This window comes from Aedes aegypti, chromosome 1 (genome assembly GCF_002204515.2).
Source record: "Aedes aegypti strain LVP_AGWG chromosome 1, AaegL5.0 Primary Assembly, whole genome shotgun sequence".
Classification (NCBI taxonomy): Eukaryota; Metazoa; Arthropoda; class Insecta; order Diptera; family Culicidae; genus Aedes; species Aedes aegypti.
In genome coordinates, this window is record NC_035107.1 from 47,021,754 (window position 1) to 47,040,815 (window position 19,062).

Below are 19,062 nucleotides of genomic sequence, written 5' to 3' on the forward strand. Positions count from 1 at the left end.
GGATCTCTTTGGACAATTTCTTCAAAAACTCTCTGAACTCCGACAAGGTTTGCCTAGTAATTACTCTAAGGATGGGCATATCAAGGGCTTCTTGCTAGAACTCCTGTAAGGATCTATCTGACTACTCCTCAAAAGATCCTTCGGAATAATTCTAAAAAAAATCTACAAGATTTTCTTTAAGCATTCATTCATTGTTTTCTATAAAGTATGAATAGTCTGCAGAATAAAATCTCAAAAAAACTTCAGAGATTTGAATTACTCAACATCGTTAACTCTTTCGATTCCAAATGACAGCTTCGCACCTGGTAAATCATCGTCCATTTTGCGCCGATGTGCGAACGACTTTTTCCATCATAAGAAAACGCGCAAAATATATTTTCCCGCGAAAAACTGTCAGCGGGCCTAATGAGGGTCATATTTCCCGCACGCGTTCGGGCAAATCGTCACATTCCCAGTCGTCCACACGGCATTGGTCGCCCATAAAATTGTCACCGCAAAATGGCATCCCGCGAGTGTTCGAACGTCAAATAACTGTCGGAACGGTTCCGCCGGTGCCGTGCCAATTCCCTAAGTGGCCACCGAAAGATTAACAATTGTCACTTTAAAATTAAATCCAATAAAAACGACCAACTTTATGGTTGCGCAGCAGCAGCAGTAACCTTCCATGAAGATGAATCCCGCTTCCCCGCTCCGTCAGGGGAGTGATCGTGCGCGATCGAGCCCGCACACCTGTCAAACGTATGTCACTTATGCGCTTCGCATGTCCGCGCACACGCTCCATCAATAGCAACAATAAGAGCCGATATGTGGCCATCGGTGGAGATGGCGGCAGGCGGCTGGCGGCGTGTTCTTTGGGGGCCAGGGTGCGTTCGTTCGCCTGCCTTCTCCGGCATCCGATAATTAATTTAATTTTTATGCTTCCTTGACTTTATCGTGTGCACGGATCGCGCAGCGCACGACGCGCGAAAAAAACTCGAATTTCTACGCAGAATTAGATAAATTAGAGCTGCTCTGAAGCGGGAGGGAGCAGGGGTGTGCTAAAATAGGACCCTCAGCAACCAGAGATGTCGCGCGAAGTAAGCAATTGTAGCGAATTGTGGATTAAGACTGTTAAATCGATGAAATCAATTTGGTTTTTTACGAATCTTTATGGTGCCAAAAAAAACCATAACCTCAAAAAGTTTGACAATACTTTGTATATACATTTTGATAGATCGTGCATAGGTAAGAAACTGACGACTTCATTCCTTGCCTTTGTTTTATCTGTTATCGGAGATTTGTTTTGTCGTAATAATTTAAGTCTATAGAGTCAACTTATTTCCGAGTTATACGGCCTTATGCTTGTGGTATAAAAAGGGATGTCCAACATTCGATTCCATCAATCGAGTGATAGTGACACCCCTAGCGTCTTCGGGACTACGCCGACGGAAATTTTCGTCCACCCGACGAAATGTCACTTGACCTAAGCCGCCTGCTACGACTGCGAAATTATCGCGCACATTTGTCGACCGAGCAGGGGTGGCCATCGAAGCAACGTTTCTGGAAAATTTCGTGTTCGACAGATCCAGAACTGTGTGGCGGAAGCGACGCAGCATGCGGTGTCATCCTAGTCGGCGGCGGCGGTAAACGATCAGACGATGATTTATGGCAGTGTCTCCACCAAATAGAATAACATTCGCTTCTTCTTCTTCGCCTCGATTCCGAATGGTGGAAAGCGTGTGGACCGGTCGACCGTAAATCATCCGGCTGTTCGGTTTCGCCGTATCGTAGATACCTGAAATGCATTCCGATACCTCCCCGCAGCGAAATGCAATTGGGTGGCGGCTATCAATCTCCATCCGATTAAGGTCGATGACAGTTGGGTAAACAGCGGACTGTCGGTCAATCGATCGATCGATGAGTCCTCTTCCGGCGCGGCCCGTTCTAATCTTATCGATCGGCAAACAACGCACCGAAGCGCAGTGATGCGTAGATGCGTTGTCGATGCGGAATGCGCTCGGTCAACACAACACCGACCGCTGTCAGCCGCCGTCGCCCGTCACACCTCACGCAGCAGGCGGCTGGAATCCGATCGATTCATTCAAAGCCTACTGCAACTCGAGCTCGGCTATTTATGACGGGCCATTTTGCCACGGGTTATTTACGTTGATGAAACAAGAGTCGCTTTGTGTCGATCAATGAAGATTGTTTACACCAGCAGAAGCAGCAGCAGCAACGACGTGCCTCAGGGCAGGGGAGGAATTCGTACACGATCCGGTGTGTTTGTGTAAATGTATACAAAACATCCGACCGGGGCGAGATCTAGTAGCCAGGAAGTTCGGGCCGTTGTTTGCGCTGACGTCGGTTGATCGGCTTCTCGCCTACTTCTCGGAAGGTTCCTCGAATGGAGATTTATTTTGTAACATTCTTCTGCGGAGTTAGATCAGACATGGCGTCGTCACCTCACACAGCATCAGCGTGGGAACAGGTAGTCGACGGATCGACACCCTGACACGTACATACGTGCAAGATTGAGCGGTGTGTACAAGAACAGCCAGGCCAACATGGCAGAGAAATTTTCCTTCGGCTCATTGTTGAGTTCTTCAAATTCTTCTTTCACTCTCTGCCGCTTCTCCAGGCCTACTGCTGAGTTATTGTGTTAACACAGACGGAGAGGAAGCGACACGAGGAAGATCGGAATTTAAGAATGAACTCTGCCAGACCAATAGCCGCCGCCTGATTCGGTGCTCAAAACTAGAAAGAGAACTGAAGTCGTCATCTGCTTCGTCCTCCGGCCCCTATTCCCGTCAGCCCACACTTACCTTTTGTATTTACACGAGACACTTTTATGGCTCCGAAAAACGAGGCACTGTGTGAATGAGAAGTGCCGAACACAACTGCCGGAGATAATCGGAACCGATCGATCCCATGAAAAGCCGTAAAAATATTGCTGTGCTTCGGATCGCCCACCCTGGTAGCCGAAAGCCGTGGGTTTTAGTTCGATCCCTCGTCGACATCGTCGTCTCGTAACGAATGAAAATTAATCATATTTCTTAATTTTCCCTTCTCCCTACGCTGATTAGCCGGAACGTCCCTCTCCGTCTTATTGGACCGAGAGCCCGGGGGCATTGATTAATTGCGGCCGGTATAAATTGAATTTACACCTCTTCGGGACTTCGGGAAGGGGCGAAGAATCGGGCGCTTCACCTCTTCTGATGGATGACGCTCTTGTTGGACGATGACGGATGGGTGTTCCGTGAAGAGAGTGTCCCGTGGTGCACCGGCAATTATGGCCGATTTTTGTTTCCGAAGAGCTACAACAATCACTACGACACGGGATGACTCATTCTGTGCGGAGGAAGGAGGCTGTGGCGGAGATTGCAGCCTCCTACGCTTCAAATGATTCCGAGAGATATATTTGAGACAGTGCAGTAGTAGGCGGGAAGTTGGACGGAGCGTCCAAAAACGGGTTGCTTTGTTTTGGACGGATCGGATGCTGCCTTTGTTGCGTGGAGCAATCAATTTTGAAACACCCAAACGTCTGCCGGGAGCTTTCAGATTGGGATTCGTTGCTTTTTGGGACGGGAGGAGAACTGGACCCAGGAAGTGAGCAACCCGAAATGGTCGTCACCACTTTTCTGCTGCGCAAAATGGAATTAACAAAACTGCAATATGGGAAACTTAAATTGAAATCAGATATTTGGTAAGCAAATGAATGGAAAATTCAATCTAAGAATAAATAGCCTTGAGCTTTCTTTATTCATCGACAGCTTGATTGGTATGAGAAATGAAACGAATTCGAAGGCAATCTGACGAAAAAATACGCTGTAAAAAATACCCATTGGATATATTCTCTTCAAAATTTAGGTAGAATTGGTTTAGAGTGTATTGTTTACACATGAGGCAGAGTGGATTTAGATAAGAGTTGGGTCAATGTCAAAATTTGAACAGCAGCGAACTGTCATTCCCATACAAATCCGCGTTCCAATCGAGCAGGAGACCTGTCAAAGCTGGAACATGACGTTACTCTTATTTACAGGCACTCTAACATGAGGTTATACAGGAAAATCTAGTATGCTGTGATGCCAAATGTAGTATTAGAAGTGATGCCAAATCTGAGTCCTACTATTACGGTTGTTAAGAAAATTTTCCGTTTTGCTTCGATATCATTCTATCATTGAAGCAAACCATTCAATCATAGTATGCTTGAAAGAGAAAGCGCTATGAAAAACACCATCAAACAACAATCATCAAGACGGTATCCAAGGTATCATTGAAGCCTACTGATGCTTTACCAATGCAAATCAGTGATCTGACAGCTGCGGTAGCTTTTCGTTGAACCGTAAAACGGAAAGTTTTCTCTGAAATTGCAGTACTATGTCTTTATTTCGTCTTTGACGTAATAAAAGGTAGCGACACTCTAATAAAAAGGAATGAATAATTATATATTTCAACTCAAGTCGCAAGGTGCAATGTCTACGATCTGTCAAACAAACGAACTGTTTATGCTCATCATGCACGGAAACTAAAACTGTACTAATCACTCCTTTTCCTCTCAATTTTCCTTTCAGAATGTCTATTCGGCAAAACGCTACGTGAACTCGGATCCACATGGTTCGCCGACTTGGGTCCCCCATTCGGCGTCATGTACTGCATCAAATGTGAATGTATACCGGTAAGTATCGACTACAACTAGATCATATTGTGCCTTGGATCACCTCGATCAAAACCGGGTCTTTGAGGTCTCTCGGCCGGTGGTATCGCCGCATTGATTCGCCAAAGGAGGCGCCGCCATTGCTGATCATCGCATGCTGCGGCGATCCTCGCTGTCAAAACCGATCCCCCTGAACGATCAATCACCTCGCGGCTGCTCGGCTGACCACCACTCTGCCCATTGAAGCTTTATTTCCCTTTGCTTTTTGTTATTTATATTTTTTGCAAACTAATTGTCGCCACTGTCGTCATGGCGCGCGCGGCCGTAAACACCGCTTCTAAGAGTAGGTAGGTAGTAGGCACTGACATGGGGCTTGCTTTGCTAGGAGGCGCCTACTTCGAGCGAATTTCGCACGTTGTTCACAGCTCAATGATGAAGCTGTGCACAGCGAACGGAGCTTATCAAAACAACCCGCAATCGCGTCGCGTTATCTCACCCTGGTTTTTCTTTCGTTATCACTGACAACTACAGGCCCCAGACAGAGCCGGAGGACGACGACGACGACGACAACACTGCCCGCGAAGCAAACAGAAAACAAGAGTGTCTGGCCACACACAATTGTTTTTGTCCAGTTTGAACGGGCGTTTATTGGTTTATTTTTTCGTGGAAATGTTGAATTCAAGTTTTATAAGTTTTCCTGGTATTTAAATGACGTTTTATTCCTTGTAGCACCTAATGGTTACTTTACTTGCAAATGGTTTGTATTGGTTTAAGCCCAATAAAAACTTCCTTTGTTCTAGGGTTTATGCTCAAATTTTGGATGAAATGTGGTTTTCGTAGACTTCCGAAATGTCATCTGAAAACATTTTGTGTCAAAAGTAAAACCCCAATAGGCCTTTTCACGTGACGTTTCAAATCAGCTGATCTCGAAGCACTTTAACAGTTCTTCTATGAAAATGACAGACCCGTATATGCACCGGTCCTCCATGGATGTAAACAAATGCCTACAAGGACCTGTCACATGAAAACGTCTAAAACTTCTCGCAAACGTATTGTGAAACGCTAAAAAGCTTCTTTTCCATGCTTCTGGTGGAATCCCTGACAAGTAGCTATGAGAATTATGAGCTCTTGTTAATTAAGGCTGGTTTGCTGCAGACAATAAAAGTAATCGACTATCTCGATGTGTGGAAAATTTCTTCAGAGAAATGGTCGAGAAAATCACATTTCTATAATTGCAACACGCAGTTGAGAAGAAATGTCATTTCAAATGGGACTCTCTGTAGGAAGTTTCTTGACAAATTCTATTGAGTGAAACAGCTTACTTAGTTTTACTCGAAAATGACTTTTCCTACTTTGTTGTACAAGCTTTATCCAGCTTTTAAGAGTAATCCTTTGTGTTTCAGAGATTAGCCTACTTTCGTAAGAAGCCTTTTCATCCTACTAAGCGAAGACTAACCAAACAGTTATTGTAAAAGAAAAACTTATAGATGGAAACGATTGACAACGCTGGCTTCCTCAGCCTCGTAGCTTCGTAACAGCTCTTTTAGGTTTATAGGAAAATTATTTCGAAGCTTTTGCAAAAAAAAATCAGGAATCAGCCGTTCTCACCGGTTCTTATCACTAGAAAAGGTCTTTTCAAGCTTCATAAATATGTTTTTCTAAGCCAAACGAAGCGATGCAGCTTTTTCAAGGTGCCAAGTGAAGCCTTTTCGTGCTTCTGGGAAAAGCCTTTCAAAGTTTCTGAAAGCAGTTACTACTAGCATGCGGAGATGCTTTTTTCTTAGTTTCTAAGATAAACTATTGTGAGTTATAAAAGGTAGCCTTCTAGCGCTTCTTGAAGCAGTAACTTAAAAAACAAGCTTCTAACAGAAGTTTATCACAATTTGAATTTTTACAATCTTCCGAAAGAAAACTTTTGAAATTTCTCAGCTATTTCATGCTTTTGAGAGAAGTTATACCAACATTTCCAGGCAACATCTACTAGTGATGGGCGAAAAGAATCGGAGCCGTTCAAAAGATCCGGATCACTCAAAAGTACGAATCATCCGTGGCTCTGTTCTGGTAAAACGATTATTTTCCCCTGATTTACTTCGTTCGTTTCTTGTCTTTATTATAACGCTTGTTTCTTGCCTTGCTTTGCGCGTCATGCCACACACAGTTTTCTACTGCTCCACACTCTCAGTGCTCTAAGCATAAACAGACAAGTTTTCCCCGCCCACTTGCATACAGGCAGGGAAGGAAATTGGCCGGGTTTCTGGGAATGAAGAATGAGAGAGCAAAAGATACGAAAGGTTAACGCATGTCGTGCAATAGGGAGTGAACCGCTCTTTCGCTCTTACTTTGCGAGCCACTGAACCGTTCAAAACATCCGGTTCACTAAAGTGAGTGATTTGGATCGTATCCGTTCACTAAAATGAGCCGTTTTGCCCATCTCTAATATCTACTTACCACCCTGAGCGAATATTAACAAAGCTTCTAAAGAAAGTTTTTTTGTTCTTTTGTAAGAAGCCTTTCAATGCTTTTCCATCCAGCTTTCGAGCGTCAATGGCTGCCACAACTAGCTTCGCTTTCTGGTAGGGATTTATGATCGATATGACGTTTGGCTTTGGTCCGTTCAAAGGAGACGACCCAAGCCAAACGTCAAATCCCCCATTCTCTACCCGAAAGCGAGCCTGCTTTCGGCAGCCATTTTCGGTTCGAAAAAGCTGGATAGTTCCATAGCGTTTGCCGAAAATCTTTACAAGCATCAATGAGAAAATTTCTAAGGCGCCTGAGAGAAGTAGTAGAAATTTGTGAAAAATTTATTTTCAATAACCCCACCAAGCTTTCACAAGCTGAAGAGAACCTCCATACCAAGCTTTTGGTCAAAGCTTTCATATGAACTTCTGGAAGAAAACTGCAATGAACTTCTGGAACTATAAACTGTCCAATTTTGGATCTTATCAAGTTATTATGAAAGACCTATTGAAAAAGTTTCTCCTCCAAAGAACGCTTTCCAAGTGTCTAGGAGAAATCTTTGCAAATAGGTGGGATAGGTCTTCCTGATTAGATGAATTTAATAAGCCAACATAATCTTCTGAAAAACATCTATTTTACTCATTTGAGAGATGCCTCCCCAAGCCAATGTAGCAAGCTTGTCCAAAATTATAGAAAAAAGCATTTCTAAACGTCAAAAGGATTAAGTTTTTGTAACTTATAGAAGAAGCCTACCTAAGCTTTTGGATGAAAACTGTTGAAAACGTTGAATGAAAACTGTTGAAATCTGGGTAGCTACTTCGTAACAGCTCTATGAAGTTTATAAGAAAATTATTACAAAGCTTCGATGAGAAGCTTTCAAAGTTATCTCTCCAAGCTCTGGCAAGCACTTCGTTCAAGCTACAAGCCAAACTTTTTCAAGATTTTGAGGTAGGTCTTCTCAAACTTCAACAGTGAAAGTTATTAGAAAAAGCCTGTTCATCTCTCAGAACGAAACCTTGCAAATGCTTAGGAATCAGCCTTTTTTCACAGGCAAGGAAATGTCCTAATAAACACTAGAAAAAGGCCTTTCCAAGCTACTAGGAGAAGCCTTTAAAAGCCAAAGTCTGGATGCAGCTATTCCAAGCTGCCAGATGAAGCCTTTGCGTTGCTTCTGGGAAAAGGCTTTCGAAGTGTCTGAGAGCAGTTATTACAAGCATGTGGAAGAAGCTATCAACATTCTAAAGCAAACTATTCGGAGTAATAAGAAGAAGCCTTCTTGCACTTCTTGAAATAGCCTAACCAAAATGATCTCCAAAGTTTGTTTTTCTTCTTAATTCTGCTTGCATTGAATACTGATGCAAAATTTCACAGCCTCCAGAGAAAGCTTTAGAGACTATAACGGGTCCAACAGTCTCTTCCGGAATTTCGTCTCAAGTTCCCCGAGTAAAGCTTTCGGAATTATTCATTCAGAGGCTTCTTGGGTAGCTCCTGGAGAGACTTCTGGGAAATTTCTGGAAAGGCTTCTTGGGTAGTTCCTGAGGCTCCTGGAAAGGCTTCCGGATAGCTCCTGGAGAGACTACCGGGAATGCTTCCGGATAGCTGCTGGAGAGGCTTCTGGGAAGCTTTTCGAGAAACTTCTGCGAAGCTACTGGGATTTTTCTAGGGAAGCTCCTGGAGAACTTTCTTGAAATGCTCCTGGAGAGGCTTCTTTAAAAGCTCATGGATAGACTTAACGGCAGCTCTTGGGAAGGCTACAGGGAATCTCATGTAGAGGTTTCTGGGAAGCTCTTGGACAGGATTCTGGGAAGCTCATAGAGAGACTTCTGGAAATCTCATGAAGAGACTTGTTTGGAAGCTCCTCAAGAGGCTTTTGGGAAGCTCCTGGAAAGGCTTTGGGGAACACCTTGAGAGGTTTCTTGGGAAGCTCCTGGAGAGCCTTTCTGGGCTCCTCCCTTTCTTAATTCTGCTTGCATTGAATCCTGATGCAAAATTTCACAGTCCCCAGATTAACCATCAGATACTATAAAGGGTCCAACAGTCTCTTAAGAATTTCGTCTTTAGGAGAAATTCTTCTAGAGATTTCTTTACCAATTCTCACATAAATGCTTCTAGAGATTTGTCAAAGGATGCTTGGAAGAATTTTTTCCAGAATTCGCTCCAGGAAATCTTTGAGAAATCCAAAGCTACTCCAGTAATTTCCTCAGAGCTTTTGAAAAAAAAACACAAAATAGCTGAGAGCTTTTTTAAGAAACCTTGTAAGAATTCCTCCGCCTGTTCATACGGATTCTTTCAAGAATCCATCTAGAATTCTTCCCAGAAATCCAAAATTCGGGGTTCTTAGAAAAAAATTGTTTCTTGAAATTTCTCCAGTTTTTTTCAAACATATTTTAAGAAGTTCCTCAAAAAATTCCAACGCAATCTTCAAAAGTTTATTTAAGATTTCACACAAATGTCCCAAAAATTCCTCCGATTATTACTATACAAACTTCTGTTGAGATTCTGTCCAATGTTTTTCGAAAAATTCCTTTGGAAAATCCTGCAAAATGCTATCCCGTGATTGGAGTGTTTCTTTTTTTAAATTATCTTAGAAAATTATCTAGTAAATCTCTCCCTCAAGAGTACAGGCGTTATTTCGGAAATCATTATTCATTGAGTGTACCTTCCATTAGTTTTATACGACGTTACTTCAGGATTTCTTTTTGAAGTGCCTCACGGATTTTTTTTTCAGAAAATTTTTTTTGGCTTTTCCCTGGGGACATTCATAGGAAAAAACTTTCAAGACTTAGTCGACTACTTACTTAAAAAGTATTACAGGAGGAATTTCTGCAGAAACCATAGAAGAAATCTCTGAAGGTATTTCTAGAGAAAAATACCTACTTGAAATCTATATAAATTCTCAAGGAAAGTTTTATAGGCAACCCCAAGAAATTCGTGGTGACATTTCTGGAGATGTTACTGAATGCGTTTTTGATCGGAATCCTTTAAGGAAATCGATACCCAAGAAATCTTAGAGGAGTTAGCCCTTTTTTTGCAAAATTTCACTAAGAATATTTGGAGAAATTCCTTTTCTGTGGTACTTCTTGGTTAAATACAGATTAAATTCTTGAAGCAACATTCTTGCAAAAATGTCCTGTGAAAATTCGTCAAACTCTTTTAAAAATTTCCGGAAAAATATCTGATCATTGTATCTGAATTAATTCAAATCAAATTCCTAAAAAAAATCAAGTAATTTCCAAAAAGTCCTAGATCTTGAAATGTCTGCTCTGATGATATGGAGAATCAAACTCTTATCTCCTGACTTTCGTTTTGTTTTCTTGGTTCCTTTTCGTTCTCCTTTTGGTTCCTTTTAGTTTTTTTTTCAGGCAAGAAGTCTCTCTCGCTACCAGTTCTGTAAAGACCGGAAGCTTTCTTAGTCTTGTGGTAACAATTGGCATGAAAATGAGGGGATTGAAAGCAGGGTTTCAGTGAAAAAACTTAATTTTGAGAACATTTATTTTGAAGTTTCTCAGCAATTTATTTCAGTTTCAATCTGTACAAATTGTATTCGAGTAAAAAAAAAACAAGCCATTCTTCTAAGAATTATGTTATTTCTTCTCTCGAGAGGAAAAATCACCTGGAAATATCGTTTGAACGCCTGGAAACAGTGTAATATTCTCAACTCAAAACCAAGCAAAATGCCACTTACACCCCTTTGCGTTTGAGCCCCTCGAATATAGTAACTTTAAATTTCCAGTCTTGGAATTTTATTTTTTTTCTAAGCTTCACTACGTACAAAATTTTTACCGTTTAGTGAAATTGACTATAGGAACAGCCCCAGTGTTAAAAAGTAAAACCCCTGTGGTCATTTTGTCACCTAAGTGCACGTCAAACATGATGAAACAATGTCAAGGTTCGAGTTTAGACCCACTTTTTTCAAATATAAGTTTAAATATGATATAGTTATTATTTAAGCGGGAAAATTTGCCAAAGTAGTAGGAAGAACGCATTCTATCGTGCTGTTGAATAGAAACCATATTTCATCATTAGTGTTAAAAGTAGGAAGGAGAAAGAAAAAATTTCTTTAATCCTAAGGTTCAATCATTCTGGGACGGATATGAGTGGACTTTTTTTTCAAATTCAGGAGATCTCAGAACCGTGTCTTTATGATAATCCTATAGTTTTGATGGAGGAGATTTATGAATTCCAAGAACATCTAAGACATCATTATATCAATGGATTTTCAGAATTTTTACGTTACTTTACGTTTCCTTCAAATTTGATGGATCCAAATTAGACTGGCCCAGCTCAGTATGGGAGAAAAATTAAGTTGTATGATTCCACGGGGCACCCCCCAGGATTATTTCTTGGGGTTAGAGGAAGCCTTTCTGAAAAATTCAGCTCATTTGGTCGTTCCATGAGCTAGCGCATTTGAATTGAAGTTAATATGGGATTTTCAACTCAAACATATGAGCAGCTACTGTTTGGTTCAGGAAAATTGATGATCGCGTTCAATTGGACCCAGAATGTCGAAAACACTACTTGATATAATAGCGAAGAATATTGTAGAAGATTGTACCACGATCAAAATGAATAAAGTTGGTGTTTTAACCATCTGAAGTATATCATGCAATACTGCTTGTATTTCTTCAACATAGCTTGGAGGTAACCACTAAGCGCATCATAGCCACCTATGACGCTGGGCGAGCTGAGGCACATGTCGCATGCATATAAGTGACTGTACGGGAGTGCTGATCTAAACCTAACTTTCAACAACTGAAAAAGTAATGAAAATGAGATTAAATCCAGATACAACCTTCTGCAATTATGTTCATTAGGGTATCAACTAGTGTATTTGTCATTCTGGGCTTATTTGAACGCGAACAATTAGTATACGGAACGAAACAGTGACATAGGGTCAATTTTCAACATATTTGAGACGAATATCCCATACAAACTTCATAACGATTGCGCCAGCTGGTGGAGCAACCAATTGAGTTGAAATTTTGAGAGAGCGTTTTTCTTACCCTAAGGCTCATATCTAGGGGGTGCCCCGTTTAGTTTTACAACTTTTTTGTTTAAGGGCCAGTCTAATCCAAATGTTCAAGTGTCTTGAAAAATAAGTCCAGAAAATTTGAACAGTTCTCTTTATCATACTCAGTTTACTTAATAAAGGCCTTTTCACGTGACATTTTAAATCAGCCGATTCGTATGTATCGGTCCTCCACCGATGTAAACAGATGCATAGACAGACTTGTCACATGAAAAGGCCTATTGGACGTTTCCATGCTCAGAGTTCCACGAAGTTACGTCAAATGGGGATTTTTGACCTCATCAATGCTTTCAGCGTTATTCGTTGCTGTGAACTAAGGACCAAGAAAGTCGAAAGAGACATTAGAGCAATTTGATATCCATGATTCGATATTGAAATAATTATCGACCCATGGAAATATCCAGCTATGGAACATAAAGCATTTATAAAGAACTTGTGCGTGAGGACCAACATAGTAACCATAGAAGGGTTTATTCAAAAATTTCATAACGCCCAATATGGCCATTTTCGACACCCACCCACCCCCTCGTAACGCTTTTTGTATGAATATTTTACCAATTTTGTATTAGACGTAACAGCACGAGGACACCCACCCATCCGCTTCAGCGTTATGAAATTTGTGAATGGGCCCGAATATCATGAAATATCGACTCATAGAAGTATCACTGTACAAACACTAATAAAATTTCTCGGGGACTCATAGCAAGCCTTTGCAATGAATTCCTGGCTATCTTGTGACCATCACCATCGCCTACTGCGTTCAGCCTGAGTACCACTGTCCTTCATAAATCCAACCGAAAGAAACCGAAAACGCTAACACACAGTGTTATCTTCTTTTCCCCCATTCGCAGGTGCAGAAAAAGCGACGAATCGTGGCACGCGTTCAGTGCCGGAACATCAAGAACGAGTGCCCGAAGCCGACCTGCGACGAGCCGATCCTGCTGCCCGGAAGATGCTGCAAAACCTGTCCGGGGGACGCACACAGTAAGTTTCCTTGATGTTTGTTGCAATTTTTCCGTGTCGATATCGAACGGGCCATCCACTTGACAGGATTTCACAATATCGTCTCTCGAATGTTGTCTAATTTTGAATGAGTTACACGACAATGCTATCGAAGACTCTTGAAAGACGTCCCAACAAACATTTTGGTGGAATAAGTGTTGAACAAATCACTCTCTAGCAGATTTTAGCTGAATAAACTGTTGTTCAGCTAACATTAGGGGTAGAAGCAGGTCCGTCCCACTCGGGCTCAGATTGGGTACCACTTCTAGTACTGCATTTGGTCCCTCGGTAGTACAAAAGGTACCCAAGTTTGACAGATCGCAGTACACTTTGAACGGCATTCTAGATTACCTTATGAGCCATGAAATTTTGGGCATGGGGGTCTTTAATTTGTCTTTGGTAGAAGTTAGGCTTAGAATCGGTTGTACTTCTGGTACTTCATTCGGTCCTGCGTGAGGTAAGGCGGTGTCTAAGTTTCACAGATCGCAGTACACTTTTTACAGCATTCTTGATTTTGATCTACCACTTCACGGCCACTAAATTTTGGGTAACTGCTAGGGACGTGAACGTCTCTATTTCGCCTTTATTTTATTTCGCTATTACCAAATACGAAATTTGGAAGAAGCACTCGTGCAAAGTTTGACAGATCGCAGTAGACTTTTCTTAGCTAACTAGCTTTTGTTCTATTACCTCACTTATGTACAAAAAAACGGGACTTGACGATCTTATTTTCGTCCTATTTTCACACTATCGCGCGACACCCATCGCAAACATTCAGCGCCAAAGACTCAATAAAAAAATGCGCCAAAGACTCAATAAAAGTTTCCGCCTCTAGGGGGACTTCGCCCTTCGATCCAGTCGTAAACAGCTCTCCATCAACGAGCGCGCCAAACCGGACGGACAAACATTCGCTCTCAGTATGTCACGTTTTTTTATGAGGGTGGCGCCAGCCGATTATGACCCCCTCTATAATGATACGGGTACACACACTCACGCACACTCCTACACATTGGATCGCATCGCATCGCAGGTTGAATGGTGCTGCTGCTGCTGCGTGTGGAGCAACCCGTGGAAGCTCGTGGGCTTGCAAAATAAAATAATTCGCTTATCGGACCGACCGGTAGGTGCCGGTTGTCGGTGTAGAGTCGCAATGTGCGTAGATTTTGATCCTTATCTGAGCAGCGCGAGTGGCGAGATTTCAATTACTGTGCCTACCTGGGCCTAACCTAGAGCTGCGTACGAACGGTTCTTTGATCGGAGCTCTGAGATAAAGGCTTCAGTCAATGAGTTGAGTGCGCGATGTTCAGCTTCGTTTGCCAATGACGCCTGCTGAGATTAGCCAGTGACATATTTTTAGACCTGGCATGTGGTTTTATCAAAGTCGTAGTAGGCGGGTTCAAACTGGGTGTCTGTTCTAGTACTACATTCGGTTGCTCAGTACCCAAGTTTGGCAGATTGTAATACACTTTTCTCAGCCTTCTAGATGTTGCTCTATAAAATATTTGGGCAACTGCACGGTTTCAGAAACGCAGCGTTGCCAGCGTTTGACAGCAAAACATTTGAACCTGCATCCAAAATCGCTGTCAACATCTAGCTCAGCAACTACAAAACCATCAATCAATGGACGCCATTGTGTCGCGGCTTCTGGAGAGAATTTCCCTCTGATGAGAGGGCGCTTGCGTAATTTGCTGCTGCCAGGCTAGAAGAACGAACGATATGCCTGCTGATTGTTATATTTATTTGCCCTTTTGCGGCTCTCAGTTGCAACTGGTTGACGCCACCACCGTCGCCGCCGCGAGTCGCCACCCCTGCCAATGTTTGCTTATTTGCCAAAGAAAAATCAAGAATGTGTGTATTTGCGCCGCGGCTGTCCGGCGCTCTCCTCTCCCTGTGAAGTACCTGTATGGTAGGTTGAGAGGTGCTCGTGCGTGTAACACCATGTAGAAGCCACGAGTAGGCCATAGATATGGGGGAAGGTCGAATGCTGAAACACTGTTTGTTCTGCAGGTGACCTTGCGCTAAGTAGGCTGTCAGGTTGTTTGCCTTGAAGTCATAGTTGGCTGGCCAGGAACACGGTGGTTGGCAACACTGATCCAATTGTTGTCGAATAAATTCGGTTTCTTCTTGAATCTACGAATCTTTAACTTGCGAATGTCTAGTTATGCAAAAAAAAATGCTTTGGAAAACTCTTCAGACGGGACAAAACCGTTTTCCAAGGAAATTCGTAAGACGATTCCTCCGCAGTTTCTAGAATGATCATTCCAGGAAATCCTGTACGAACTTCTCCAAGAAATTCTGAATCAATTCTTTCAAGAATCTCCCAAAAAGGTCGAGGTCTCTCTAGAAATTCAGTCTACAGTAATTGTAGGGATTACTACAAAGATTTCTCCATGGGTATTTTTGAATAATTCTTCCCAGATTCACTTTTCAAAGGAATCATCCGGAGTAGATAGTTCCAAAAAGAGTTAACGAAGAATTAAATTATTCGAAGAAACTCTAAGATGCTTTCAATTGTCTGTGTCTTCCTGTCTCCAGGAGGCTTTGAATAGTAGCAAGTTTGAGCAAGAAGTATGTCAGTATATCGAATAAACCTCGTCCAGAAGCATAGAAAAACTGCCCACAGAAGCTTAATAGTGCTTCCTCCTGAACTTTGAAGAAGCTTATCCCAAAAATTTGAAAAAGCTTCCTAAACAAGCTGGATTATTCTTAGTCCAGAAGCTTTGGTAATCTTCTTCCTGATTTTTTTATGAACTCCTTCCAAAAGCATGGATAACCTTCCTTCAGAAGCTTGGAAAAACTTTCCACAAGCATCAACAAATTTTCACTACAAGTCTGGAACATTCTTTGTGAGCTTTGTTTTTTATTCGTAGAAGCTTGAAAACGCGTTGTTCGTAAGCTTGAAAAACTTCATCGGGACGCTTGGAAAATATTTTTCCAGATACTTGGAAAAATTACTTCATAAGTTGGAAGCAGTTTTTTTTTCAGAAGCTCGAAAAAAAGATTCCTTCAACTTCATTGGAGGAAAATTCGTTGGCTTGGATTAGCTTCTTTGAAGCTTGGATAAGCGTCTTGCTCAATAAGCTCTCCAGCAGCTTGAATAAGCTTCTCAAAAGGTTCCTGTAGTAGCTTAAAAAGCATCATTCAGAAGCTTGGAAAAGCTTACATCATGGAAACTTTTTTAATAGAATCTTGAAAAAGTAGCTTAAAAAAGCTTCTTCCAAGAACTAGGAAAAAAGCTTCCTTCAGCAGCTTTGGAAGAAAATGCATTGGCTTAGATAAGCTTTTCTCAGCGTGGATAAGTTTATTCCAAAAGCTCGAATATGCGTCTTTCAGATGCTTGAATAAGGTCTCAAGATAAGTTACCTTTAGAAGTTTAAAAGGCTTTCTTCAAGAGTCTTGGAAGTACACCCTCAAGAAGCTTGAAAAAGGTTACTCTAGAAGCTTGGAAAAGCTTCACTCAGAAGCTCCGAAAAGTTTCCTCCAGAAGCTTGAAAAGCCTTTCTTCAGAAGCTTCAAACAGCTTCTTTCAAAGGATTGAAATATCTTCATCCAGAAGCGTGAAAAAATCTTTAAAACAATTTCAAGTATTTCAAACAGAAGCTTAGAAAAGCTTGTCGTAGTAATTCAGAAAAGCTTGCTCAAGAAACGTAGAAATGCTGCTTCCCAAAGCTTGGAAAATATATTCAGAAAGCTGCGATGCTTTTTCACGCTTCTGTGGGCAAGTTTTCCAAGCTTCTAGACAAAACATTCTATCTTTTGGAAGAAGCTTTTCCATGCCCATGGAGAAAACATTTCTAAGCTCCTGGAGCTTTATGTTTCTAAAGGAAGCTTTTTGAAAGGAAAATTCTTTCAAGCTAAAAGAAGCTTTTGACAAACTTTTGAAGGAAGCTTTCCAAACGTTCAAGCTCCCGAAGAAAGTTTTTTCCATGTTTCTGAAAGAAGCATTTGGAAGCTTCTCTAGGAAGTTTACCATGCTTTTTGATAACGCTTTGTCATGCTTCTGGTGGCTGCTTTTTGGAGCATCTGGAGGAAACTTTTCCAAGTTCCTGAAGGAAACATTTCCGAGTATATGATAACAGCGCTTCCAAATTTTTGTAGAACGTTTCAAGCAAGTTTTTCCAAACATTTGAAGCAAGAACATATCTCGCGTTCAGTAGCATAAGAGTGTAACTGTAATAATCGATTTCTCTTCATCGATTTTCTCTTTATCTCAACTCATTAACTTTACTCAACGCGAGATATTTTCAATAGGGTCCTAAAGCCCTGTCCCAATTTTAGTGCCAAACGCTTATGTTTAGGCCAATAACACATGTTTACTCAATTTTCTAATGTTTTCCGTTGGTTTGAGTCCGAAAAAACATTTTTTTTATGTTTTCTTTTTATATTTTGTCACACCCCTTGGCCTATACTCAAATTTTGGGTGTATTTTGTTTTCCGTGTCCTTTCCGGAATGTCAGATAGGAACAACCCCAGTGTTGAAACTAAAACCCATGTGGAGTTTTTGTGGACTGAGCGAACGTCAAACATGATCAAAAGTGTCAAGGTTCATTTATGGACCCAATTTTTAAATTAAAGTTCAAACATGATATAGCCGTTATTTGAGCGGGAAAAAATGCTCAAGTAGTTGCAGTAACATGCTCTTTCGTGTTATTGAATAGAAACAAGATTTCATTAAAAATTTCAGGACCCAATTGTTATTAATCAATTTCCCCGCACATAATATTAGAAACACTGTCAAAATCAACTTCATCAAAACCACTTTTATTCTATTCCTGAGATAAGCTAACAAGTGAAGCTGTCCTAATCCACTATCCAGTAGATTGCAGAGCTACATGGGAACTTTCATGATTCACTTTGGTATGGAAGCTTTTGTTGGCCGTATCGTCTAAAATTTTGCCATAAGAAGCACTTCAATACGACGCGTAGTATGGCCAAATATGAACTCAGTTGCTTTCCAAAAACCCCACTGCCGAAGTGAATCAAAAGTGCCCATAATAGAATCCGGCTCCCTGTATACAATCTTTACATCACAAAAACGAAACCATGGCTACCTCTGATTATCTCGACTTGGTTCTTCAAGGATGGCGACTCCTTCCCCAAAAACCATGGCTTGCTTCGTGATAAGCTCGCAATACCAAACCAGCATTGGCGCTAACCGTCAGGTCCAACCATATTGCATATAGCACCAGTGACGTACATAGGACAGGGGGGATAAACAACATAACCTTGAGAAAAATTTCGAAACTGTTTTCGCTCGCAAATTGGCGTCAGGCCCGTCGCGTCAACCGTCGACAACGACAGAGCTCCCACTCTTCGTCAGATAACAAATACTGCTAGCCGCAAGGCAACTACTACGCAATGGATGGCGCCCAACCGCCCCAGCTTCTGCACCCGCACGCATTCCCACATCCATCCGCGCTCCGCGCCATGATGGAGCTATTTTGACTAATTGGTTTCTCATTGAAAACAAATTGGGTGCGTTACGAAGTTTCCCTCGGAAATCGAAACTTACACACAAAGTGCACCCATTTACCGTGGATAGAACCATAAAAAAAAGGTGACCACCTCCGAATGTGCGTCATTGGTGGTGGGGCGCGATCAGCAATGGCCAGCGAGATGATAGCCCCCCCCGTGCAAACAAACAATTAAAACGGTTTTAATTATTTGGTTCAAAAAGCCGGCTTACTGCGGTGGTGGCCGACCATGAATCCGCGCTGGTTGAGCGATCGAAACGAGGGGCGCGCGCACACGAGGGGATCAACAAGAGTGGAAACAGGCGCGCGCGTCAAAGTGACAGCCAGCGAGGGGTGCTAGGAAGCGCAGCAAACACACGAACCGAAAAAGAAAAGAAACCGAGTAGATAAAAATAAAATATTTATCTTTGAATGAATCGCCGTTCGGATCAGCTTTTTGAAAACTTTAATTGTTGACCAAATTAAGC

The 19,062-nt window shown here is 41.8% G+C and overlaps 1 protein-coding gene across 1 annotated transcript in view; it reads left to right on the plus strand.

Moving 5' to 3' along the window:
• Positions 1-19,062, plus strand: part of LOC5566777 (dorsal-ventral patterning protein Sog) — a 115,118-nt gene that overhangs the window by 60,846 nt on the left and 35,210 nt on the right. The window contains exons 2-3 of the mRNA XM_021844237.1: positions 4,551-4,654; positions 12,971-13,103. Of these exons, the coding sequence (XP_021699929.1) occupies positions 4,551-4,654; positions 12,971-13,103 (237 nt within the window). The remainder of the gene's footprint in view (positions 1-4,550; positions 4,655-12,970; positions 13,104-19,062) is intronic.